Source organism: Ixodes scapularis, unplaced genomic scaffold (genome assembly GCF_016920785.2).
Source record: "Ixodes scapularis isolate PalLabHiFi unplaced genomic scaffold, ASM1692078v2 PGA_scaffold0__279_contigs__length_252992795, whole genome shotgun sequence".
NCBI classification, from domain to species: domain Eukaryota; kingdom Metazoa; phylum Arthropoda; class Arachnida; order Ixodida; family Ixodidae; genus Ixodes; species Ixodes scapularis.
In genome coordinates this window covers 232702296-232729497 of record NW_024609835.1, presented here as the reverse complement: position 1 = coordinate 232729497, position 27202 = coordinate 232702296, and the positions used below count along the sequence as shown (strand labels likewise).

At 46.9% G+C, this 27202-nt stretch overlaps 1 protein-coding gene across 1 annotated transcript in view; it reads left to right on the top strand.

Moving 5' to 3' along the window:
* LOC121838241 (indolethylamine N-methyltransferase-like) overlaps nucleotides 1-19315 on the top strand; it is a 61539-nt gene extending 42224 nt beyond the window's left edge. Inside the window, exons 3-5 of the mRNA XM_042294345.1 lie at nucleotides 2514-2668; nucleotides 3373-3580; nucleotides 18889-19315. Coding sequence (XP_042150279.1) covers nucleotides 2514-2668; nucleotides 3373-3580; nucleotides 18889-19315 — 790 coding nt within the window. The remainder of the gene's footprint in view (nucleotides 1-2513; nucleotides 2669-3372; nucleotides 3581-18888) is intronic.
* The last annotated feature ends 7887 nt before the right edge of the window (nucleotides 19316-27202 follow it).

Sequence of the window (27202 nt, the reverse complement as noted above, 5' to 3'; positions counted from 1 at the left end):
GACTGTGGACGGCTCCGCGACACCCTCGGGAGCGGCCGCTACGCTCGCCGTTGACCTAGCCGGGGTCGCAGCCTGCTCAGCCTCATCCTCATCCATCAGCAGCTCCGTGGACTCCTCAGTGACCTTGCTGGAGGCCGCACGGGCGTACGTCTTGACGCAGTCCCGAGCCTCGTGTCCAAACGCGACACTCCGTGCACCGGGGAGCCCGGCAGTCGCGGCGAATATGCCCCATGCGACGGCAACGGAGACATATTGGCGCCCGCCCGGGAACTACGACCAAAACGTTGCCTCCGCTGACACGGAGCTGGTGCGGGAGGCTCTCGAGGGCAACGTCCCCCTTGAGGGCCAGGCGCATAACGACGGTAGTGGAGTCGACGTCAACGAAGCCGTCGACCTTCCACTTCTCTCGGGAAACCTCCTTCACCTCCCCGAAAGGTTCGAAAGCTCGCCGTATCGAGTCCACAGGCGCGTCAAAGGAAACCCAGTGGAGCTTGACGCGAAGCTCCCTCCGGTTGGGGTCGACCGGCTGACACGTCTTCCCCTTCACCTGAAGACTCCCGGCTTGCAGCAGCTTCGCCTTGGCCTCCGGCGTCCGCAACTTGAGCTGCCAGACGTGGCTCATCTGGTAGGCTCCCAGACCCGCCACGTCTGACAAAACGCGTACCTGTTTCAACGGGTCCCGGAAGTCTTCGAGGCGGTACGGTCTCCCATCGAGGTCAGCGTGAAGGACCACGCTGAGTTTTGCCGCTTCACCGGTGGGCAATGTCGGCAGCTGCAGACGATGCTCCTTCAAAACGGGGGCAACGTTATCACCGCGGCCGATAACGGCCGCCGCCGCTGGCGAGGAGCGATGCATGACACGTCCGTTCGCTATCGCGTCCGGAAGTGGAATCATTAGGCTACGGCCGTGCTGCCTACTTGGCGCGCGGCAATATATAGAATTATGTAGAGCCAATTCTCGCGGCAGCCGGAGAATAATTCCCCGAAAATCTGCCATTACTGTCTAGAATTACCTTTGTTCTTGTGTGCTTTGCAATATTTTCAGTTGTATAAAAGCTTTTCAGTTGTATAAATCCCTCTTCACATTTCACAGATTGCTTGCACGTTTGTACTTGTCTACGGAATAAGTTGTAATAAACTTCTAGGAGAATTGAAGACAATCTTTTGTGTCTGTTTTCCTGCCCATTTACAAGCAACTGCGCAATAACATTTTTACGTGTTTCCTCCCTGTTATAAATAGGCCTATGAGTTTAGGGACGTCCTAAGTATTTTTTTAAGATAACCAACCTTCTGAACAAGACCTATTAAGGTCTTGTCTAACTAATTTGCCTATCCGAATGGCGCGTTCAAATATGTGGTCACGTGCCAGGTCAAACGGGCGCCCGTATCAAACGGCACCCGTATCGATCGGGCACCCGTATCAAACGGGCACCCAAATCAAACGGGTACCGTATCAAACGGGCACTCGTTTCAAACGGGCACCCATTCTAAACGGGTACCCTTTCAAACCTGTACCCGTATCCCATAATCTCGTTTGATCCAAACAAATTGACAAGTTTGCCACCCGCGTAAATTTCAAATGTTTTTTTCTTTTTTTTAGTAGGGAGGACACTTTCGTCTGATCGAGTTACAAATGTTCTAGGCGCCGAACGTTCTAGGCCAGAGAGACACGCGGACACAAAAGGTGCCCCACGTGGACAGCCGGAGTCAGTTTCACCCCAGCATTCCATCATGCTGTTACGTTGAATTTGACGCTTGGGATGCTCTGTTGTTATCGTCTGTACCCTTTTTTGTTTTGTCGGCAAGTTAGCCCCATTAAAAGTGCTAGTTTTCTCAGTGCTTCTTGCTTCGTCAACTCACCATTCACGACAATATTTTTAACTCCTCTGCACCGCTTAAACTAGTTGGGTGTGTTTTACCTCTTGGGACAGTATTCTGCAAAAATTGAAGGCGTACTCAAAAAATGATATTAACAAAAAAGTTGGAGCGAGAGTATATTGGGAAACTAACGTTTACGTTACCAACAACATATGAAAGTTTCCTAGTACAAATTAGTGAGGTGTGAATTTGGGCCTCGATCGTATAGAATAATGGAATGGAAGTTGTCGAGGGCGGAAGTTAAAGTTTAAGGAAAATAAGTGCCACTACAAATCTAAGACGTCGAACACCACTTCTAGTAAACTAACTATGCAGCAGTTTAGCAAAGAAAAGGTAACCGAAATATAGAATATATCTAGGTGTACAGATTGAAAAAAGCGTATGTGATTTTCATACTGCTTGTTTTATGCCGGACTTAAATTTTCTTGCTGACCTTCACCCGTTTCTTCTGTATTTTCGTCTAAAAAGTTACATAAAAAGGAAAACTATAGGGGAGGATGCAAATGAAACCAAACATGCTTCTGAGCGTGAACTGCATAGTACTACAAGGAAAATGTTAATTTATGAACTTTCCAATGCCTGTATTAAGCCAATAACAATGTGTTCTTTTAATATTTTTTTATATTTCCATGCAGGAGTTCCACTCCGCACAGTGTGGAAAGCATGTCATCCCAAGCACTGAGGGATGCTTACAAAGAACAGTTTCGTGCACGGACATATGTGGATTCATATTTTACTGGGGAAATTTCTTTTTTCCAACTGGAAGAAACGCATCGTCTTTTTCAATCGGGTAAATATCGAATTCGAATTGTTAATTTATTGAAGTTTCAGGGTTGCAGCTCCCCAGATTAGCGATAGATGAACATGTACATTTAATGTGCATTTTTTAGTGGAAATTAGAAAGTGAGAAAAGCGAAAGCTGTGGTTTTAAACGCCCGGTTACTATCACTCGCTCCACGCCCTTCCCCGTGCTTTGACTGCACTTGCGTTCTCAAGAGAAAGAGAAAACCATCATTGAAGCCGCCGATGTCTGGGCAGTAGTTACGAGAGGGTGAGGTCTTCCGAAAAAGCTTGGCGGTCAGGTCGAGGCCTGACCCGCCAACTGACTTGCCAACTGAAAGTCCTTTTTGTGCTTCCCACCATCTTAGTTATTGTAGTTGTGGTTACGATTAAAGTCGCGTTTAAAGCCCAACATAGGGTGCGCACTCGCACACACACGTAGCACGGTGACGTCACGACGGCAAAACGCGGGAACATTGAGAGAACCCCCAAAAGTATGGCTGTGAAGCGAAGTCACTTCCCTACCTCGCGTTTCTATTGGGCGAGGTGTTCGGTGTCTAACCCGAGCACAGTTGGACACATAAGTTGTGAACACAAAATAGGCAATGTTTTGTGAACTAGGATAGTTTTTAAGATAAAAGCAGCATGATTTTGTTTTTGCATTTGTTGGCAGTTCAGCTTGGTCAGTATAAAACTCTGGTCTGCTTTCCATAGATCTGATTCAGGGCGAGACTATCTTGGAAGTGGGCAGCGGCCCGATGATAGTGAACTCGCTCATGATCTCCAGTCGGTTCAAGCACATCGTGCTGAGTGACTTGGTCGAAGAGAACAAGCTGGAACTAAACAAGTGGATCAACAGGGATGTAGATGCCATTGACTGGAGCCTCTCTGCAGGGCAGATTGCTGCCATTGAAGGCTATGGGTATGTGGGGTTCGACAAATCATTGCCGTAGTAGTCTATCGGTCGCGTGCGTATTTGATAGCACCTTTCTTGCGGTTCTCTTTGTTCCTTTGTCCCTTTCGCCCTCGTCGTCCACTTTTCCCAGGTAGCACGCCAGAGGAATGCCCAACTTGGGCAAAGGTATGGCAAACATAAGGGCCCAACTTTTGCGCAGTTAGGATTTTGCACCATGCCAATCATCAGTGCCAAAGTACGGTGCCTAACTATAGCCGTAGTTGGGCGATCCTAGGGCATGCCAAAGCTTGGCTCTTCTTTAAAACGCCAGAGGAGCGCCAAAATTGGTGCCATACCCTACCGAAAAATCCGGTATAACTTTTCACTATCCGGATTATGGAACCGGAAATTTGTTACTGGAAACACGAAATCCAGATTGCAGACAAAGGAAAAATTTCTGAAAACCTAAATTCCAGATAGAGTCCAGATAGAATCCAGATAGATTTCCGGTTCCATAATCCGGATAGCGAAAAGTTATACCGGATTTTTCGGTAGGGTACCTAGGCCATAACTGTAAAAACAACGCCAAATTTGGGTATTTCGGGCATGCCAAGTTTGGCCTTTCTCTGGTCCGCCACAGTTCTGACAAAGGAATTGCCAGACTTGAACCATAACTGCCGGAGAAACGCCTAATTTGGGTATTTCGGTCACACCAAGTTTGGCTTTTCTCTGGCCAGCCACAGCTGTGCCAAAGTAAGTGCCAGACTTGAGCCATAACTGCCGAAGCAACGCCTAATTTGGGTATTTCGGACATGCCAATTTTGGCCTTTCTCTGGTCCGCCAGAGTTCTGCCAAAGTGCGTGCCAGACTTGAACCCTAACTGCCACAGCAACGCCTAATTTATGTATTTCGGCCACACCAAGTTTGGCCTTTCTCTGGTGCGCCACAGTTCTGCCAAAGTAAGTGCCAGACTTGAGCCATAACTGCCACAATAAATCTTAATGTGGCGATTCGGGCCATGCCGAAGTTTGACTCTTCTCTGGCTACCCACTGAAGTGCAAAATAAGTGCCAAAGTGGCAAAGAAAGCCGAGAGGCCTGCCCAAGTTTGGAATATCTCTGGTGTGTCACAGAAGTGCTCTTTCACGCGCCCCAGAAGAGAATTAAACTAAATAAGCGCTGAGAACACGACGGTCAGATGTCATGACTTCGTTCCCAAGCAGCACGGCCATACTTTGCGGTATCGTGCCAGTACTGGCCGAAAGTCGGTTCCAATATCGCTCAAATGTCCAGTTTTGCACCACCGTTTGATATCCGGCAGGTATTGGCGTACAGCTGTTTCGCCCCGGCCTTCCGTTCGCGCAATATTGTCCGAATACTCTACGACGCGTCTGCTCCGTATTGGTAGAATATCGTGCAAGTATGTGTACGTTGCATATCCAATCACATATATGGACAAATAAAATGTTTTCGATCGCTCCCAGGTGTTTATTAAACCATTATCATTACACACAGTGTATTCTCGACATATTTACAATGGTCACACTTCTCTGTAAAACGAAAAGCAAATTATAAAATAGAATCAACACTGTCCTCATGCCAAGCAAAACTCATCACACAAAAACCGCGGAGATTGAGAGGAAAGCAGGACTACTACCAGAAGCATGCTTGCAGTGTACTTACTAATAAAAGAGCGATGTCATGTTATCCTTAATAGATGTATAATCCAACTCAGGGCACCCCACAAACACACTCGAGAAAGAAGCTTGCGCACATTCAACTGACGTCTCGTCGTCGGCGAAGAGCAGTTTCTGCCGAAGCGTGTCCAACAAACACATCACAAGAATTCCACGAACTCCGGTGAAAAAAATGGCTGTTACCGAAAAATTGGCATTGTCGTATTCCGGCCGTTTACGACAAAAAAAAAACACGGCCGCGTCTGCTACGCACGAAAGCAACATAATACTGAAGAGCGCATTTCGAAAACCGGACCTACGTGGCCCGCCTATTTCTATAACTAGGCAAACGGCGAAAACGGCAGCCCCAGAGATCCGATCAACGTGACAGGGAGAGTCACGTGACAATTTTTCGTCAAACGTTTTTGTCCTACGCGCTCTACGTAGAGAGGTCACGCCGGGTCACGCGTTTCGCTCCACCCTTTTGATTTGCTTAAAGCGGCTGTCGCGCTCGCTGACAGCCACACGAAGACACAAAGGCAGGTGGGGAGGATTTGCAAAAGGCGAGGTCGAAGGGGCATCAACAAGGCATGAGAGGAAAGGCCGCTTCTGCCGGTCACCTTGTCGCCTTTCCTAGTCTGTCAGCGTTTGGCTTGCATTGTGAGCCTCAGAAAGATAATCTCCTTTCTTGAGAACGAAATGGAAGGGGTGCTTATGTCTTGCGGGCTTGTCGCCACCCGCTCCCGACGCGCTCGCAGTGGCCTGCCATGGCTGTCGTGCCGGCAAAATTAGGAGCGCAGCCGGGACATTTTCTCCCGTGAATGACGATCGGGTGCTGAAAATCCGAAGCAGGTCTTTCGGCGTGCATTTGATGTTTTTGGAGTCGGTCGTTGAGGCATCGCCCCGCTTGCCCGATGTACCTGGCCCCGCAAGACAGGGGGATCGCGTACACTTCCTCCGCTTCCTCTCCTTCCCCAAAGATTTCCCTTTCCGGTACCCCCACGGAGCGGGCGGGCTTTGAGCTTGAAGCCGAAAATAAATGTTGTTGAAGTCGAAAGATTGTCCTGCCTGTATCGTCCCTTTTGTGTCTCCACTTTCTAAATGTCTAAAAAGTACCAACACGCTAAAATAGTACAAGTTCTGGGATTTCATTTTTATTCCTCAAGTGTAATGCGGACGCCGCGACACGGAGCCCAGGTCGTTTCCTCTCTTTGTTATCGCTAGGATTTGACAGTGCTCAATCACAATGCAAGACACACACAGAGCAACGCTCGCTTTTGCAATGCGCCGCTAGCACGATGGCAGCACTTTCTGTAAAGGCGCAGTCACACCGGGGCTGTTTGCAGTCGCGTGATGCGACTAAATCGCATCGAAAAAAAAAGTAATTAGATGGTCACTCTGGCGTGCGCGATGAGCGAGTCCAACGCCTTCGTTGGCGAGTCGCTTCTTAAAAACTCTTGCTCCGAACGCCATTGATTAGCTCAGCCTTTCCGCAACTAGATTGCATCGCAAAACGTCGGCTCAGCAAGCGACTGCTCAAATCGCGTCGCTCTTTGCCCGCGATGGTCGCTGTTGCGATGAAAGTTATCACGCGACTAGATCGCATCGGCGGTGTAAACGCGCCTTAATGTAGAACTAGTCTCACGGCGCTTCCCGATTCCCGATATTGACGTGTGTACCTACGCGCGAGTACAACATCCGGCAAAATATGCGTTTGCAAAACCTGGTCCAGCCGCGTCCAAACATTCAGCCAACCTTTGTACTGGAGAAATCAAGAGACACCCAAAATAAGATAAACTGGCCAGCCGAATAAAACTTGATTTCTATTTAGTTAAGATGAAGACCCCCCGCGTAAATCAAATACCTCATCAGCCGAACTTCAAGGCAGTAAGCCTAGTTCTGGCACTTGTTTGGCAACTTTGGCCCGTAGCTGCCAGATAACAGCCGAAATATCGGGAAGCTTAGCCTAACTTTGGCACTCGTTTGGCGACTTGGGCCCAAAGATGCCAGATGTCAAGCGAACTACAAGGTAGTGAGCCTAACTCTGGCACATCTGTGGCGATTTTGGCCTGAAGGTGCCGAATGACAGCCGAACTATCAAAAAGTTAAGTTTGGCACTTGTTTGGCGAATTAGGGCCAAAATACCCAGACTGTTGCCAAGGAAGGTCAGGTTCGGCTCTGCTTTGGCTTCTTCGGGCATTTCAATAAACTCCCAGACAAAAGCCAAGCTTTGGCCCAGAACTTGGTGCAATTTGGGTTATTATTGCTAAACCCACTTTTAACACCTGGATCTCAGACGTTTTCCTTTTGTGATCTGAAAAAAATATATTAACTTGGTCATGCTGAGAAAGATCGGGAACTAAGAATTGTGTCCAGAGCAAATTGCCACTTCGCAGAACAACAGGGATACCACTGGACCCTATGCCCAACGCCATTCCTTCCAACATACCTATATACGTATCCCTCAAAAACCGCAAACGAGTGGTTCATATAAAACGTCAGTTGATCTTATAAACCTTAAACACTAATGCCGCTAGGATTCTAGAAATCAACAACCCGCGTAATGATCAATGTATTTTTTTACCGGTGAAAAGTGGTTAATGTGGTCCATATGGGAGAGATAATGCATATGTCAGAATGGCTTGGCATGCAAGAAAAACCCGAACAGTTCAAATCACAAGAAACTGGATGAGGACTTAGATTTCCACATATATTCCCAGAGGCATCGAAAAAATTCTCGAAACCAAACGACATAGCCTAATTGCTTAGACAAGAATGTATAACCTGACGGACAAGATATTTTGTCACCTTGTTCGTTATTATATATCTCTTTGTATAAGATATCATTATGTTTTTTAACCACAACGCCTGTATACTTTCGCTCTTTGCAAAAACAAAACAAAACAAAAAAAAAGAATCACCGTGTTGTATGTAATACGTAAGACTCAAATAGAAACAGCGCGAACAGTACAAATTACGAGTCAAAGAAACCGGTTGGACCAAGCGCTGACATCCCAAGCAGCACGTTGTGAATGGGCCATCGCTGGCAAGTGTACTATGGCCAACCAGATTTTCGATGGCCCAAGCTTGGCCAAAGTGCTCGGCAATAGAAGTGTTTTCGTCCTCGTCTGGTGACTTGCCATTCACTTTATGCCAGTCGCTGGCCATTCACTTTAGGCCAGTGACTGGCCATTCACTTTAGGCCAGTGACTGGCCATTCACCTTTGTCCAGTGGCTGGCCATTCACTTTAGGCCAGAGAATGGCCATTCAGCTTTGGCCAGTCACTTTCGGCCAGTCACTGGCCATTCACGCTTGGCCAGCCACTAGCCATTGACTTCCGGCCAGTCACTGGCCGAAAGTGGCTGTAGTTATACACTTAATACATAATTTATCACAGACTGCCAGAAAATCTGGGTGTTCCTCAGGAGACTGTCAAGAGTTTTGGGAGGTCAAGTTTGAGAATTCAACCCCAGAAACTTTTACATAGTAATGACACACGAAGCTGCTGCAAGTCTGCTCAATATTTATTGGACCTTTTTGAGTACTAAGTCTTACGACGCTGGTTGCGACCACCATTCCAGTCGTCGTGGGTTCAGGGATGGTATGTTGTCCCACCATTAAGATCCCTCGGTAGTGTAGCAGTAAAAAAAAAAAAAACAAGAAGAAGTAACTTTAGGTGAAGGGACAGTGCAACCATAGAGAGTTTTAGTAGATCGTTCCGATACCTCCGATAGCCCCGATAACGATACTATGCATGCGCAAGGGAGGCGGTGGCGGAGTATCGGGTATCGTTATCGGAGTCATGGGAGCGATCTACTAAAACTCTCTACTCTTCAGTTACAATATTTTTCAGTTTACACAAGCTTACTGGCACTAATGGGAAAGAGAAGCCTTGAGCACACAGTAAAAGTTTTTACACACTTAACGGTGTAAATCAGTTTGTCCCTGGGCTAACACCCTTATGGCGTCCAGGCAAGCACCCTTCATAAAGGGTGCTTGCTAACACCCTTGGTAAAGGGTGCTTGGCATGAAATGGGCACCTGCTGGGGTGGCCCAGTGGATGCTGGGCCACCCCAGCGAATCTGGCGCCGGGAGAGTATCATGCGACGTTTTGGTTATGTGGAGTACAAGGTCACATGACGCTCTCTGGACGCTGGATTGGCTGGTAGCGTCCGCCGCGCTCGGACGAAGGGTGAAATGAAGTATAGACCCCACTGAACATTTCATTGGAATGTGTCCAATACACATATCAGAACTTGTAAAATGTACAAAAATCATATATGGTATTGCATATTCTTGTATTATTATTACACGATTTACAGCTTATCATGTTTACTGAACACATTTACACTTTTTTCACTTAGAGGGATTGCCACATCACCACATACGAGGCATGTGATAAAGAAATAACGAGTCACACTAAACACAACTCACTTTATAAAATAATACAAAAGAGCTCCTTGCAAGCCACATCATAACCCCGTGGGCAATTGGGAAGTGCTACGGCACCCCCCTTTCTCGAACTCTAAGTGAGCAAGCAGTGGCCCCAAGCATCGCACTGCACGGCTGAACCATTGTGAACATCATGGTCTGCCACAAACGAAGCATGTAAAGCTTTCCTGTTTGGAGATCAAGTGACATGTTTGTCTCAGGGGATTGCAGGCAACCCACGCTTCGCTTACCCCTTGTCTCCTACGCGCATCTGGCTCAACTCACAAATCGCGCATTGTACCAAACGGTCCAAGAAGACGGAAAGGAAGAACTCCCCTCATTCTCGGACCCTCGTTCGTGCAACCGGAAACGGCCATTCTCCCCCTAGAAGATTAGCCCGTCGCTTAAAACTGGAAGAAAAGTTGCTTTCCCCACCCCGTTCAGCCCTAAGCTGACAGTGTTGTGGAAGCTACGTGCTCCTTGGGCCAGCCCACGTGGGCCAGCCACACGCTCGTCACGCCAGGGGTACTTCGAACGGCTCGGTTGTAACGCGCTGACGCTATTGACACCACCACAACGCTGCCAGCGCCACCAAGGGCAAAGCTGATAACCACGCCTGCCTTGCTACTCCACGAACGCGGGGAATCTTTTCTTTCTGTTTTTGTTTGCGCCGGATATCCCCTGACGCATCGCGCTCTCCGTTCACTTCTCTTCGAGTGCTTGCTCGAGTGCACCGTGTGGAACGCAAAATATAGCCAGTCGTTCAAAATACAAACGTGCGATTATCATTTACGGTTATTATCCCTCATACTTGGTTCACTCCCGAACGAAACTTGAATATTTCAATTTTTGTTTCCGTACCCCTTTAAAGAACACAACTGGGATGAAGATTTAATGAATGATGATGATGAAACAATGTTGACTAAAGAGAGTGACCACAAAGGTATACTTGAAGAATCACTAACAATGATGAAACCTAGAAATCTATTAGTGCCTTCCCTGTGTTTTTCCATTGAGTGGAAGAAGTTTCTTGGCCTATATTTTTGTTAGAAACAGGTGTGATGCGTCCGTCTGTTTTTGTTTTTAATCTTGATGTTGTGCATATTTTGTATTTCCTAGGTTGAAAGCTCAAGGCATTCCCTGTTGTTTGTTCAACCACATTTACCCAAATGTTAGTAGGTTGCTTTTTTATGTTTACTGTCCTTGGGTATGTCAGGGGTTGTGAACAGTAAAACGCTGTAAGGCCCAGGAAGGAATTCCCTTTGTAAAGTGGTGGCAAGCAGAAGAGGAATTGTAAAGACTGACTTCATGTCTTCTCCTGTGTTTTCTTTTCTGGGTCGCCTATTCATTTTTTGCCCATTAATACTCAGCGGTGTTTGATACTTCTCTGCGTTTGTGTCATCCTTCAGAGAACCCGTCTTTAATAAATTATGTGTTTAGCCTGTTTAGCTAGCTTGCACCCTCCTTTTTGTTTTTGACCATTAATAAATGACTGTAGGATTCAACTGGAAGCACGGTGTTAATGCATACTAATAAATAGCAGCATACTTTTATTGACTAGTGGTGATGATTGGACTAGTTAGTAGCCAATTACTGAAAAGAAATCATGAAGAATATGGGAACAGAGGATATGAACACAACACAGCGCTGTGTTGATCTCTTCCTTCTTGTCCGTGCCATTCACATTCCATGTTTTTAATAACACATTTATTAATAATTTTCTGCTTGGTATCATCTGTATAGGGGTTCACTGGAACGACCCATCTGCTATTGCATTCACTTTAGGGCAGCTCCCCCTTCCTTATAGTGCCATTGTTCAGGAAGTGCAAGGCGGGTGTCACTCTCACTTTTGTGGTTCAGTTCCCCAGGTTCCCATAGGTTTCAAGCTGCTAGCCAAACTGAGTCAGGCCTTCCAGCCCTGCAGGAAATGTCAATTCCACTCTTTTAGACGTAGACACCCACATTTTGCGTGTACGTGAAAGAAGCTCTAACAGAGAGAGGAAACAAAATGATTGACCTTTTTTTAATGCATCCTTTTCTTTTGCTGAGAACGCACATAAACGTTACACGCTATTGTACATTCAGTGGTGCGGCTTAATTTAGGAAGAGCACTTTTTTTCATATAACTTTCATATAAAGAAAAAACTCAATATAATGGGTCGGGCATAAATGGTTGCTATGAACTGCCCTATACATTCACACATTACCTGATATCATTAAAAGAGTAGAGTAGCGCTGCACTGTACCAATTACGTCTTTGTAACCAATTAATAGTTGGCATTTATTTGTTTATTACTATTGGCTATTATTCTTTGACAGAAAGAATAACCGGGCGAGTTGGTACGGTGGTAGTCTTTGAACTCCATCAAATATTCAGGTTTGACATTAGTTAAAGGGGCCCTCCGGATCGTTCTGCGATGATCTATTTATGGCGGTAACTCGATCTACAGGCCCTAAGGATCCTAAAAATCATAAAATTACGGTCATGCGCGGCGGATTTCCCTATTAAAATTGCTATCAAAGTCCCCGGCACGCCTCCCTTTCTGAGGTGACCCCGGAAAACGGGAGGGCATCTCTTTACGGGTCAGCCAATAGCAAGCGAAGGATTCCGGCGTCACTGCGCGTCACCAACGCGGCCGACCGCCGACCCGCGGAGGAATCTCTTGAACACGCGCGGACCGTCGTCAAGGAACCCGGACTTTGTGCTCGGCAGTCGTCGTTCGTCGCACCGCACCGTCGCGCTGCTACTGCAATACGCAGTCGCATTCCACAGATGACAAGGAACCGTTTGACTCGTTGACGTGGAAGGATCGCAAAGCTGGCTTCGGAGTCGGGATCCACGGGAAGGAGGAACATGTGTCCCGCAAACGCACGCCTGCAGACGCCCCGGGAAGCAGACGAGCCGACGCGCCGACGAATCGCCCACTAGCAACAAGCTTGAGGGGAGAAAACATAGTTCGCTGGTATTGGAGCAATAATTGCGGACTATGTTTCCCGCACCACAATCAGTTTACGTTTTTCTCAAACTCTAATTTACAACAAGCTTAAAAAGTGTTGCAATAATAACGTTCGCATTCACCGCGAGATGCAGCCTTTCCATTGGTCAAGTTTTAGCGATGCGCAGGGAATGGGGGACCGTCTTCCAAGAGAAAATATATTTCTTCTGCCATGTGCTTAATAAACGGTTTTGTAATCTAAAACTTTGTATACATATTAACGTGCACCTACTATGCAATATAACAACATAAACAGACGATCGCAGAAAGCTCCGGAGGGCCCCTTTAATTTTTTCTGCCTTTTTTCATGTTTCTGTTTTTTCTAGCTGCTCTGATTTTTGTAAGGGCTTTCGCCACTACTAAAAAAACGTGACATCTAAACTCCTTTTATTTTTTGCATCACACAATCGTAAACTTAAAAAGTGTGCCGGTTCGGTAAACGCGAAGAGACCTAATTTCCGAGGGTGAAACCTCTAAAAACAACGGACAAGTAAAAGAAACAAACACAGGGCGTTGTTTGTCCGTTGTTTTTAGCGCTTTTACCCTCGGAAATATGACGAAGAGACCGCGCGTCTCTACGCACAGGCATTAGCTTATGCAAAAAATCATGCTGCATGCTCGCTCTTCTAACGTTTTTCTCGCTCCCGCTTTATGAAACAAATCGGTGGCGAGCGGCTGTTAGGACAAGATGTCAGAACTAGCATGACCTGTGATTAACACTTTGGGACGGCGACTGAATGCTTGAACTGCTGTCAGACGGCACTTGAACGCTCCGCACAAGCGTCGTCGGACGAGCGCCGCACAACGGCGCAAAGAACATGCCCCAGGTTCCGCCGCGCGGGAATCTTTCTCACACTGCGGAGCGAGCCACAGGTTTTGAAGAAGATACGCTCTTTTCAAATAACGAAATAACACAGGGCAAAAGCATAGTTAGACTCAAGCATAGCTTAGCAAGCACACGGTACACGACAAAGTTTGAAACAGCAGCCCACTTCGCAGAAACAAAAGAAAGTTGCAAACCGGCGTTTGCACGAGTCGTGCATGGGCGGTTCTGAACTTACGGGCGTTGCCAAGACGCAGCGTCTCCCAGCTCTCAGTCATCGATCGTTATTCTTGAACACGGTATTCGTAAGGAAGATATTTAAAATATCCACTAAAACGGCTAAAACGTAAAAAAAAGGAGATTTCCGAAGCTTCTGAAACTTCAACGACCTTTCAAACGAGCCCAACGGAAGCCGATTGCGATAGCGATGGTCTTGCGCAGTCTTCAAGAGTCTCTTTTCCTTTTTATTTATTGTTATTTTTTTTAGAACTATACTAAGCAAAATAAATTATATTAGTAAAAATAAGAATTTCACGAAAATAATAATGTAAAACATTACAAAAAGTGAGTAAATCTTAGATTTTATTTAAACTTTAGGTTGTTTCTTTTTTTGTGTAAACCGAAACCGAAACTAACTCAAGCAACGTTTCCTTCGTCGTAATTGTTTGCGTGTGAGTGTGTGTGTTTGTGCGCACGCGTGTGGATGCGTCCGCGTGCATGCGCGTGTGCGTTTCTGGTTGTGCGTGCGTGTGCCTCTGCACGCGGGCGTGGGTTTGCGCGTGTGCATGCGTGTGTACGTGCGTGCGCGCGTGTATGTGTGCGACTGCGAGCGCGCAACCGTCTGTTTGTTCGTTCTATTGCACTACGCCCGCAAGAAGGACAATTGGATGTCCCTGGACACTGCTAAAACACTAACTTATTGATTATTATTATTATTATTATTATTAATGGTGTTGTTATTGAAACATAGCCCTGAGACACAGGGCCATAAACTTTTCTATAGCTGGCTGTAGCTGTATCTATAAGTTTTTAAGGCCGACCATGCAAAGCTACAGGGAGTGATAGCCTCCCATTGAATTTCCCATAGACGACCATAGGCCATTTTTTATGGGATGTGTCGGACTGGTTTATTATGGGATTTGCCTCTTTATGTGTGTGAGTTTTTGTGCATGTCACCATATTCTCAAATGAATATTTTACTCCGGTTGACATGGTCAGGAGACAGGTTCTAGGAGCATGTCATGGATATTTGTCAAACATTTTCACAATATTTTGATTTCATGTTGCCAGATATAAACTCGAGACTAACTGGTTTTCTTACTGTACACTTCCATCAATCAATATTTGTAAAAAATGCTAGTATAGAGCATTTCACCCTGCTTTCCGATTCTGAGCATGGAGTGATTTGTAAGAAAATTAAATAGGAACTCATATATAAAATTTTGTTTTCAAACATAAAAATTGTATGCAAAAGAGGCACTTAATTATCAGCTATTTGCATGAATTACAACTGACATTATAAGAAACTAGACTGCTAACAACTGTTGCTTTCACGCAGAAATCTTACCTGTACATTATGTACAGAGCCATATATAAGCTTTCCAAAACCATTTCACATTATTTATTTAGCACCCTCTTCTACACCCTTCTCACATTCTTCACTAAATTTAGGGTGTAACACGAAACAGCACCTTTTTCGGTAAAATTATGAGGTTGTATTCCTAGTTTTAGGGTGTTAAAAAGGTGTAGCCGAGGGTGTAAGTTGCTACAACACCCTTTTACACCCTTAAAGAGGTAAATACTTTTACTGTGTAGTACGGCCGAGCATCGCTGGCGTCAATCACCGCGATAGCGTCAATAGCGTCGCGGCGTTGCCCACCACCCGCCAACAATCACGTTGTTAACAACAAAGCCAGCGTTCTGCACATCTAGGTCGAGATGTTCATTTTCTTTTTCTTTTACGTGTGGCTCGATTTTGAACGTTTCCGTTGCGGTTTTAACCGAAGCTGTTAGCTTTCCTTGGCTCAGGAAATCAGTATCCTAGCACCTAATTAAAACATTACTGAGACTAGCTTAAGTTTAATCAAAATATAAGAGAGGTTTTGTTTAGGCTCTTCCAAAACACAAAGTCTGAAATATCCAATCTTATCCGATTCAAGCACAAGCTGATCGGGGTGCATGGCTAGCGTGGCGGTTTACTAAGCTGAGTGCATTGATACAGCTATAGGTTTTTAAGGTAGAGAAGGGGGCTTATGGTCGGTATACAGGTACACTGGCTGGGTAACGGTGGGTGCGTCTTCCAGGAAAGGGGAGCATCTGCGCCCGATGCACCCGACTACAACTTTTTTTTCTTCGAGTGCAGTTGGGAAGTAAATATGTGAAGCAGTAACCGAAAAATCGCGGATATGGCATTCACGCTAAGAGTGCCGCGCGGCGACAGAGCGGTATAGTTAACGCGAAGATGACGTCGGCGCTGCTTTCGTATTTTATTTTCATAGAACAACGACGGGCACAATATTTTCCCACTTCTAGTATAATGTTCCAAATGAACATATCACACGACAGTGCCTTTGAAGTTTAACGAAAAAAAAAAACTAAATAAAACGGTGATCGTTTGCTTGCGCTAACAGTGTTCGCGCGATGCACGCACTAATATTCAGCAAACCACTCGCTCGCGATGCTTCTTTCGCTGCCCGTCGTTGTGCCAAAGTTTCGTCAACGCGATGAAAGTTTAGATTATGGGTGTCCCTGCGGCGAAACTGAAAATCAGCACTTTTGGCAGAACACTTGTCGGCCATGTTTATGTCCACGGCGGCCAAGCTGAGAATCAGCACTTCTGGCCAAACACTCGCCGGCCGTGTTTATGTTTCCGGCGGCCAAGGTGGAAATCAGCACTGCTGGCCAAACACTTGCCGGCCGTGTTTATGTCTCCGGCGGCCAAGCTGAAAATCAGCACTGCTGGCCAAACACTCGCCGGCCGTGTTTATGTTTCCGGCGGCCAAGCTGAAAATCAGCACTACTGGCCAAACACTTGCCGGCCGTGTTTATGTCTCCGGCGGCCAAGCTGAAAATCAGCACTTGTGGCCAAACACTTGCCGGGCGTGTTTATGTCCCCGGCGGCCAAGCTCAAAATCGCCACTGCTGGCCAAACACTTGCCGACCGTGTTTATGTCCCCGGCGGCCAAGCTGAAAATCACCATTGCTGGCCGAACACTTGCCGGCCGTGTTTATGTCTCCGGCGTCCAAGCTGAAAATGAGCACTTCGGGCCAGGCGCTTGCCGGCAGTGTTTATGTCTCCGGCGGACAAGCTAAAAACAGCTAGTTTGTGGCCGGACCCTTGCCGGCCTTGTTTATGTCTCCGGTGGCCAAGCACTTAAAGTGTCCAAGCTGTCCAGACACTGGCCAACCGTCGGCCGATGGAAATTCACTTTCTGGTGCTGCTTGGGATACGACTGCTTTTACATTGCATGCGATCTCTCATACATATAACGCAAAGGACGACGCACTGACACACCTCCTGCCCACGTACTGTGCGATAATGAATTCTTCCGTTATCCCACGAGTCGTTCGGTTGGTGACACGCCAACCGAAGGACTCCTGAGATAAAGGCAGCGTCGTAACTAGTTCTGCAGCGTTATTTGTGGCACACCCAGATGCATTGAAATGAGGCACTATATGTCCACGTGGCGATGACTTAATTGCCAACCTGTGCACCCGGAATATATTGTTAATGCATCTGACCGACTGATTGATTTGTACTTTGCTTCATGACAAAAAGATTTCGAATACAATTCTACAAAACTTGAAAGTATAAAACGAAGAGGACGAGGACGGGAACAGGACATTTTCTTGAAAGATGTCCTGTTCCCGTCCTCGCCCTCTCTGTTTTATACTTTCAAGTTTTGTATCTATTAACCAACACGCTCGGTTTCAACTGTAATACAATTCCCATTTTGAAATCTACCAACCTGTTCCTGTGTTTCGTTTTCCAATGTACCACAGGCCTTCCAACCTGCGCAATATTTCCACACTACTTTTACAGTTTTTAGGTGCAGAAAACACCACTGGTTCACTGTGTCTCTCAACCTCCTTTTTCATGCGGTGTCTGACATTATGTAAGTATAGAACTAACACAGCTCTGAAAAGACTCTGGGGTGGCGGAAGAACACTTCAGAGGCACAGGACGAGAATCATACATTTTGGTAGTACCATACTTACACAAAATCAGCCACCAGATAAATAAGGTTGCAAGAAAAGTGTGCGCCAGTCGTGTTCTTTTCGCCTAAAGAAGTGAAAGCATTGTGCAAACATAACCGGAGAGAAGACCTAAGGTACGTTGCGAAAAAAAACACACAAATACAAGTTTGTAGAATGCGAAGTAGGAATTGTATACAAAATCCCGTATTCGTGCAGAGACATATGTATTGGTCAATCGGACAGATCTGTGAACGAACGATATTGGGAGCACGCGTTGTCAGTTAATTTATCGCTCAGTGGACATTTCGTGATGCATTTCACTGAATGAGGGTGTGTACCGAAATTTGCTGAAAGAGAGGTTATGACGGGACACGGCAATCAAAGAACTCGTGAGATAACGGAAGCCTTTATTATGACACATCACGAGCAAGGCATGGCTGTCAGTGCACCGTCGATGGCGTTATATAAAAAAGTGGTCGCATATCTTGTACGGGCTGAAGCAGCAATGTATTGGCATGTCTAAGATTACACGGGTCTATATTTATTCTAAGGAAAACCAGTTGTGAGTAAGCGCTTGGTTTGTCCAATTCTTTGACTCCTCCGTTTTGTTTTTATTTTTCTCCCTGTTTTTAGTCGAGAGGCATCAACAAGAACCTCTATTTTGTGCTAACTAAATACGTAAACCTTGGATGCATCTTAAAACGTGCCCAGCGGATGACATACTGCAGTGTAAAAAATAAATATAAAACCTTTAATTCAAATTTACTGTTACCTATGTTTAATGCAAAAATCGCGATATAGAGCCCGAAACACAGTCTCACATCCAACCATTGTTTTCTCATCGCCTTTTGCCTCATGGTGAACATTACATAAGATAAACATAATCCGCTGGGGGTTGAACCTTTAACAAGTCATAGCTCTTTTGACTCCCTGCATCTCTTGAAGCGTTTGACCTCTTGACACACATTGGATATCTTTACCTTTTTTCACCTTATGACTCATATTGAAGATCTAGATTCGTTCAATGTATTGACTCGAATAATCTCTTAATACAAATGTCATGTGAGCCTGATCTATTGACCCGAAGCGTTTAAAGGAAGAACTACAAAGCCCGGATGTTTTCTTTTTATTATTTTTATGCGCATATCTCAACACAGTGCCATAGTGTGTAACAGCCTGAAACCTGACAAAAACCCTTCCTTCTCGTTTTCAGCGACATCAAGAAGGGGGCGATGGAAATATTGGAGCGCACACGCGCGGCCATACGCAAGGTGGTATCCTGCGATGTGGTGGAGCCTGCAGTGCTCCCGGTGGAACATAAGGAAACCTTCGACGTCGTTCTTTCCTGCGGATGCCTGGAATCGGCAGCAGCCGAGCACGAATCATATCGAAGGGTGGTTTGCAACGTGGCAACAGTCGTGAAACCTGGCGGTCTGCTTGTTATTTTGGGTGTGGGTGGTTTAAAACAGTATTCCGTGGGAACCGCTGATTTTACTCTCGCGAACATCACAGGAAATGTAGTGAACGAAGCCGTGACAGATGCTGGCCTCCAGATAGATCTATACCGACCCCGAAAAATTGGGCGTTTCTCGGGAAGTTCAGACGTATTCACGTTTTACCTAGTGGCCCGCAAGGCATGATTAAACAAATCTGCACTTTATTTCGTGCAACGTACATTATTTTGACCCTTTTCTGCTTTCTTACACTTAATATTCGTACCTGCGGAAATAAAGCTTTGAGATTTGCATTTTCCACTGTGAAGCGCTTTGAAGTCAAATAAATTTTTCACTAGTTCAAGGTTAAATTAGAGCGAAAGACTCTCAGAAATCTAAATCTTTCAAGCTTGTAAAGACAATCCCAGGACGCACACCATCATGGGCCAAGGGCCAACTGTGGCCAATATTGGGTATCGCAGGTATAGCCTTGACGGGTGAACGCGATGTCTGACTGTCACACGTTCGTCCGGGGTTGGTAAGAAAAAGGTCGGGAGACAGAGAATTAGAAAAAAAAAGCCGGGCATATATTTGCACACACAAAAGAATATCAGTATGGAAGGAAAAAAAATGCAACAAGACCACAAGTAAAGTCCCAAGAAAGAAATACGCAGTTCAAACTACGGGGCTATCATCCTAGAGATTCACCGGCATATGTCGTGACGAGGCTCGGTTCCTGGCTTCTGTAGACGCTCAGTCCAGGGACGGTGTTAAGGTGGCGTAGATACTCATACCTCCGCTGTTCGCTTCACACCGTGCGTAGCGGCGGGTTCTGGTTCATGGCGTCGATACCGGGACACTGCCGGCTAGATCCTTCAAAGCGCTGCCGAACGTCGTGGCTCGTGCTCTTCACGCACCTTTCTCGCACCCGTCACTTCGTCCTACACGTTCTTCCTTCCACAGAACTATGACACCCCCCAACTTTAAAAAGTTTAAAACATAAGCTTTTCTTTCTTGATGCCTGGTACTTCCGAGAACTCCATCCTGACGTCACCGAGCACAAGCCACCCCCACAATCCTCCTACACGACACTTTCACAACACGACCTTCTCAATGACCTTACCACGACGTCCGGTTACACGGCAACACACTTGGCCGGAGGGCCATTTCTTTTGAGAGAACTCACTGTAGTCACACACGTACGCAAAAGCCCCGTCTTAAGTCTGACAAAAGACATTGGTACACATATAACACAAAAAGAAATATACATTGAGGGAACCCATCCTCTTCCGGGTCTCGACTAGTTATCCCTAACAAAAAACTTAGTTTAAAAGAAAAATAAACTACTAAAGGCGGCTTAGAAAGTCTGCTCCCACGTTATCCCTGCCCTTTATGTATTCCACGTGAACGCTATGATCCTGCAAAGCCATACTCCACCTCGATCATCACTCGCCTAGGGTGCCTTCATGCGCGCTTTGCCTAGGGTGGTGGCATCTCGCCATTTTGTCACACAGCTTTATTTTTATTTTTTGTTGAGAAGCGCGTGAAATAGCGTGTCCCTGCACGCGCTTGTGGCGCTGACTGTGCTATGGCGACATTTTGTTTTCGTCGATTTCTTTGTATTTCGCCCGTGAGCGCGTGCTGTCGGCATCTGGTACTACAAAGTGTGGCATCACCCTAAACAGAAGGACATTGAGGCACCCTACACTCGCCTATTTGTATGCTTAGCTTTGTTTAGGAATTCAAGTGGTTGGTGGTCGGTCTGAACCCGAAATGTTCTGCCGTACACTGGCAACGTAAATCTGGCAACGGCCCATACCAATGCCAGACATTCCTTTTCTATCGTTGCGTAGTTCGTTTCTGCGGTGTTGAGCTTTCTACGGGCGTTCGCCACGGGATGTAGCATTCCATCCTTTTCTTGAAGCATCACTGCACCCAGACTCGCGCCAGACTCGTCTGTCCTTAGTACGAACTCCTTCTCGGGGTCGGGCGCCAACAAGATGGGAGGATGTCCCAGCTTGGTCTTTAGTTCTTATAAGGCCTCCTTTTGCTGCGGCCCCCAATCAACCTCATTGCAGGCTCCTTTTTTGGTGAGGTCTACTAAGGGCGCGGCAAGACAAGCATGGTCCTCTAAGAACTCGCGGTAGAACCCCATGAGTCCAAGGAACGATCTCACTTGTCGCTTCGTTCGCGGTCTTGGTACGTCTTGAATCCGTTCAATGGTCCCTTGATATCTTTCCCTTTCCGATCTCGTGCCCCAGAAAGCTGATCTCCTTAAAGCCCACTTTACATTTCTTTAGCTTTACGGTAATATTAGCCTCGCGCAGGCGCCTACAAATACAGCGAAGCGTGTCAACGCTCTCTCTCCATGAGCTTGTGGCGATCAGGATGTCGTCGATGTAGTGGTGTGCATCTGGGATGCCATCTAACAATTTTCGCATCATTTTCCTGAATGTCGCAGAAGCCGTTCTTAAACCAAAGGGCGTGACCTTGAATTGGTAAAGCCCACTCGTCGAAGAGAAGGCAGTCTTTTCCTTGGCCTCTTCTTTCATAGATATCTGCCAATACCCTTTTGCTACATCGAGCTTCGAGAAGACGCGCTTCTGTCCCGCCTTAGCAAACGTGACGTCGATCCGTGGTATTGGTACTGCGTCGGGCTTGGTCATGTCATTGAGCCTCGTATAGTCAATGCAAAACCTGTTTGACCCGTCTTTTGTCTTTACCATTACCACTGACGCGTTGTATGACGAGGTACAACTCTCAATCACGTACAGCTCCAACATATCGTAGATTTCTTGCTCGACTGTTTCCTGAACCGACAGCGGCAGTTTGTACTGCTTCACATGTATTGGTCGGGACGTGGTCAGTTGAAGGTCCCAGGTCAGCAGACTCGTCCTGCCTGGAAGGTTCGAAAATATATCTTTAAAGTCCTAAATCAGCTCTCTTACCTCATCACGCTTTTGGAACTCCAAGTGTTCGTTTATGTTGACGTCTTCCCATCCTTGCTGCCTCGTCCAGCTTGGCGTAGGAATTCCCTCTGTATCTTCAAAACTTAGCTCGCTTGCGACTTCATCTTTCTCTTGAGAATTCATTGCCATACCGCAATGTTGTCTACCTTGTTGACTTCCTTCTCTTTCTTCTTATCTTTTCAGCACATTGATGTAAAACACCTTCTTTTTGCCTCCTACGTCTAGCTCGTAATCCACCTCATTCTTTCTTGCGACTACGGGAAAGGGACCTTTCCATTGCATGATCATCTTGTTTAGATCGGTGGGGAGCAGAATGAGCGCCAGGTCTCTTTGCTTCTTATTTCGGTTGCAGCTCTTCCTGTCATAGTATCTCTTATACTTCTCCCTTGCTCCATGCAGGCATACGTGCGCCAGCTTGCATGTTTCCTCTAGTTTTTCCCTTAGCTCCAAGATGTATCCATATGCCGTCTTCATGTCTTCCTTCAGGGCTTCGTTCGACGACACCTCTTTGAGGAGGACCAGCGGTCCTCGTTCTCTTCTCCCGTACAGCAGTTCAAATGGCGAGAACCTGAGGCTTGCCTGGGGCACCTCTCGGTAGGCGAAAAGCAAAGCTGGGAGATATCTATCTCAATCCTTTTGTCTTTCTTTGCACATCCTCCTTAGCATCTGCTTAATGGTGCCGTTAAACCTCTCGACCAGGCCATTGATGATGGGATGCTAGGGAGTGGTTAAGAGTTGCTTCATCGACGGAAGCCGGCTCACCTCTCTCATTAGCTCAGAGGTAAAGTTGGTGCCGCGATCGCTAAGGATCTCTGCCGGTACTCCATGCCGCGTGAACATCTGAACCAACGCCTCGGCCACCCGCTGGGATCCAATGCTTTTCAACGCTACAGCGTCATGATACCTTGTGGCCATGTCAACCATTGTAACAATATACCTGTTCCCCGAGCTTGCGATAGGCACTATATCTATCGCAACTCTTTGAAAAGGTGTCTCGATGATTGGCATGCTTCCTAAGGGGGCCTTGCCCACCGTGCCTTTGGGTACGGTGCGTTGGCACACGTCACACGAACGAACATATCTTTTGATTTTGCTTTGCATACATGGCCAAAATAGCTCTTCCGCCACCAGATTGAGGGTATTTTTCGCCCCCTGGAGCCCAGACATAACGTTGTCATGTGCCATAGTTACAGCAGCGGCCCGGAAGCTTTTTGGAAGAACCAGTTGTTCTGATCTTCTGTCGGATGAGTATACGACACTCCTGTATAAAAGATCTTTCTTCAACTATAACTGAATCCTTGTCCTGGAATTGTGTTTTTTGTTGGTTTCCCCACATCGTTCAAACACTTCGTAAGAGTAGCGTCCCCTTTCTGCTGCTTTCCGAGTTCCTTGGCTGTCGTGTCGGTTACTGACACCTGCGCGACTTTCAGAGGGCGTTCTAGTTTTCCTATTGTTCTTCCAGCTTCTCTCCCCTCACTCGCGGACGCAGCTATGGCTGGTTTCTCATCCGGCAGCTCGTCGATGCTCTCGATTGATTCCATTGCCCTGCGACAGCCCACGTTGACTCCGATGGCGTTCGAACACGTTTCGCATCTCTCCTTCGGCTTGTCTAGGCAGTCGCCAAGATTGTCTTCATTGTTATGTTACCATTCTGGGTCAGGGTCATTAGCCTCAAGCATTTACGGTATGTTTCCCAGTATCAAGTCGTATAGGAAGTTACTGACGCACTTCGCCGTTACTTTTCCCCTGTAGTAGGGCATTTGTATCACAATAACTGCCTCCGGCAGGTACCGAACTCTTCGATCTCATAAAAACACAGGACTCAACTTTCCAGTTAGGTTCTCTTGAGGGACTAGTTCTTTGCGAACAACAACGGTGTTGCAGCCGGTGTCCCTTAACACTGTTATCTTGTGTTCTCCCAGTCGTCCTTCCACTACCGGCATGTGCTCCGACAGAAATTTCGGGGCTCTTCCTATGACCGCATTCACTACCGGGATCTTGTCCCCATTATCCAGAGTGACGTAGGAGTCGTCCGCGTCGTTGCAATTATCTGTTGACACCGTGTACAAGCACTACACCTGATGTTTCTCGCTCTGCATTCCCTTGCAGTTCTCTGCCTTGTGACCACTACGGCCGTAATTCCAACATGCCAGTGAGCTCATAGCTTGGCCGTTACTTCTGCAGTTTCCTGCCTTGTGCCCAATCTTCCCACAAAGGAAGCAGCGGATACTCTTTCGGAGACCACCCCTTGCGTGTTTATCTTCATTTCCAGCGTCTTGCCTATTTGTCGCCTCGTCTCGCTTTTGCTTACCCGTGCTATGCTGCACCTAAGCCTCCAAGAAGAGGTCAGCTTTAGCTGCTACGTCATCCAACCTCTGATGGTCGCGCTCTCTCAGGAAGACCGTCAGCTTGCTCGAGCATGTCAACAGAAATTGTTCCACTAAGATATTGCCTCGCAGTGATTCGAACGTTTCCTCAACTCCCACTATCTCGAGACATCTATCAAAGTACCCTGCCAGTCAAGCAGCAAATCGTCTTATCGTTTCGCCCTCCTCGGGTTTGGCGTCGCGAAACCTCTCCCGGCATCCTTTAGTGTAACGAAATCGCTGGAGCAGCGCCAGCTTGACCTTGGCATAGTCTAGGGCATCTTCAGGTGTCAGTCAGCCGACCACCGTGAGCGCGTCTCCGGTCAAACATAAGCCTAAAGTCGTGGCCCACCTCTCCACTGGCCAACCCAACCCTGTTGCAGTAAGCTCAAAGCGCTGCAGATGGCATATAGATCGTCCCTTCCTTCATTGAACTGTGGAATCAGTTTGTGGGGACTTCCGTGACTCCCTCGGCCTGACTCTTCCCCGCGGCCGGTTTCCAAATTTGACGGCCCCTTCACCTCCCCTTCACGAGCCGCAATCCTCAACTGCAGAACCACTCGTTCCTTATCCAACTTAGCGCTTTCGGCCGCTAACAATCTTTGAGCCGCCTCACGGTCCTCCCTAGCGTTATAACGCTTTTGAGCTCTCTCAGCTCTCCCACGCGCTCTCTCCTTATCAACCTATTTTTTTAACTCGCCCCCAGTATGCCCCAATTTCTTAGCTGCCGTGATTATTCTATCGAGCTCCATAGTAATGCACCAGTCTCAAATCTCCGTCTCCTCTCTCACCTCCCAGAAAACTAACTACGATGTAACGGGCCGCGCCATCCTGGCAGGCTCGCCAAATTGTCACAGGCTCGTCCGCGCTTGGTAAAACAAGGGTAGGGAAACAGAGAGTTAGAAAAAGAAGCAGGGCATATAGTTACACACACAGAAGAAATATCAGTATGGAAGAAAAAAAATTCAATAAGACTAAAAGTAAAGTCACAAGAAAAAAATACGCAGTTCAAACTACGGGGCTATCGTCCTAGAGGTTCACCGGCCTATGCCGTGACGAGGCTCGGTTCCTGGCTTCTGTAGATGCTTAGTCCAGGGGCGGTGTTGGGGATGGCGTAGATGCTCATGCCTCCGCTGTTCCCTTCACAGCGTGCGTAGCGGCGCGTTCTGGTTCAGGTCGTCGATACCGGGGCACTGCCGGCCAGATCCTTCAAGCAGCTGCCGAACGTCGCGGCTCGCGCTCTTCACGCACCTTTCTCGCACCCGTCACTTCGTCCTTCCCGTTCTTCCTTCCACAGAACCATGACACTGACCAATTATCGCTTGAAACAAGAAATAATAAAACACATAACGACGGACACACACAGACAGGAGAGCTCTTTCAGTTAGCAACCGACGTCCACGAAGCCTCCTCAATGGGTCAGCGCTGTTCTAACCCAATCCTCAAAAAAAGAGGAAATAAACCATCTCCTTTGGAACAAGTTACGGCTCGTCCACATCTTTCCGATTTCTCAGCAAAGCTTCTTCCAAGCTCCTTGAGTCCTCGTGGAGGGTCAATGTGACAGGGATGAACGTCTTCTACATAAGGAACGTCCGAAGAAAGTTTGATGCCCCTATCATTCTTTGCGACTCTCAACTCATCTCCGGGATCATGTATTTGCTTTCCAAGGGGCCTAAGTTCTCTTCTGATCTCCCAACTACGACGGTTGATTAGCAGGTTTCATTTCATCATATTGTCACTCAAATTCCTGAAGAAGACCGACAAGCGTTCAGAGATGCGGGGGTTCGTTCCGTCCACTTCCATCCTCCTCCAGAAGTACGCGACAATCCAATCGCCGGCAAGATTGCGAAGTCGCGTCGAGGTTGGTTCAAACACCTCGAGTCTGATGAAACTGGCGCTTTTGTCGTCTTGGTATTTGGTTTTTCGGATTGGGTTTTTATGGCGCAAGGGCTGCTAAGGCCAAAGAGCGCCAAAGAAGGAAACTATTGCATTGAGGGTAAGCCAGAAGAAATGACTCTTGTGGTCAGGGTTGAAAATAAAGGATTGAGACATGAATCGGATAATGTCACAAACAAAAATGGACATGAGTGAAAAGCTTTGAAGTTCACAGTCGATGTAGAAGACCAATAGCTTCTAAAAACTTAAAAACCTGCCTGTAAGTTACGAATGGTTAATCACCCAATAACAGCATTGGGTGTAAGGGAATGTGCTTTCTGTATAACAGTGCGAAGTGAGATCGGCGTTCCCGTTCATAAAAAGGGCACTCAATTAGAAAATGAAGAACACTTAGAGGTTTGTCACACTATTCACACAAAGGGGCATCCTCCCCATGGAGCAGGTAGCCATGAGTCAGATTAGTGTGGCCAATGCGCAAGCGACACAGTACTACTTTATAAAAGCGTTCCCGGTGCCGGGCGCTCGCCCATTCACCCAGGTCTGGCTTAACCAGATGCAGCTTGTAGATCTCATTACACTCGGCTTGCCATTGTGCTCGTATGCGGGACGTTACGAAAGTGCAATAGTCCATGTAGGGGATCCTTTTAATATCTACCTCTCTGCTGACGCATGTGCGGGCAGCACGGTCGGCTTCCTCAATGCCTGGGATACCAACATGGCTGGGAATCCAGCAAAAGACAATGGTGCAATGCTTTCTGGCTGCCACAATAATTTTCTTCTGAACTTCAACAACAAGGGCGTTCCTTGTAGGCAGCAGTGAAGGGATGGCTCGCAAGGCACTAAGAGAGTCAGTGAAAACCACT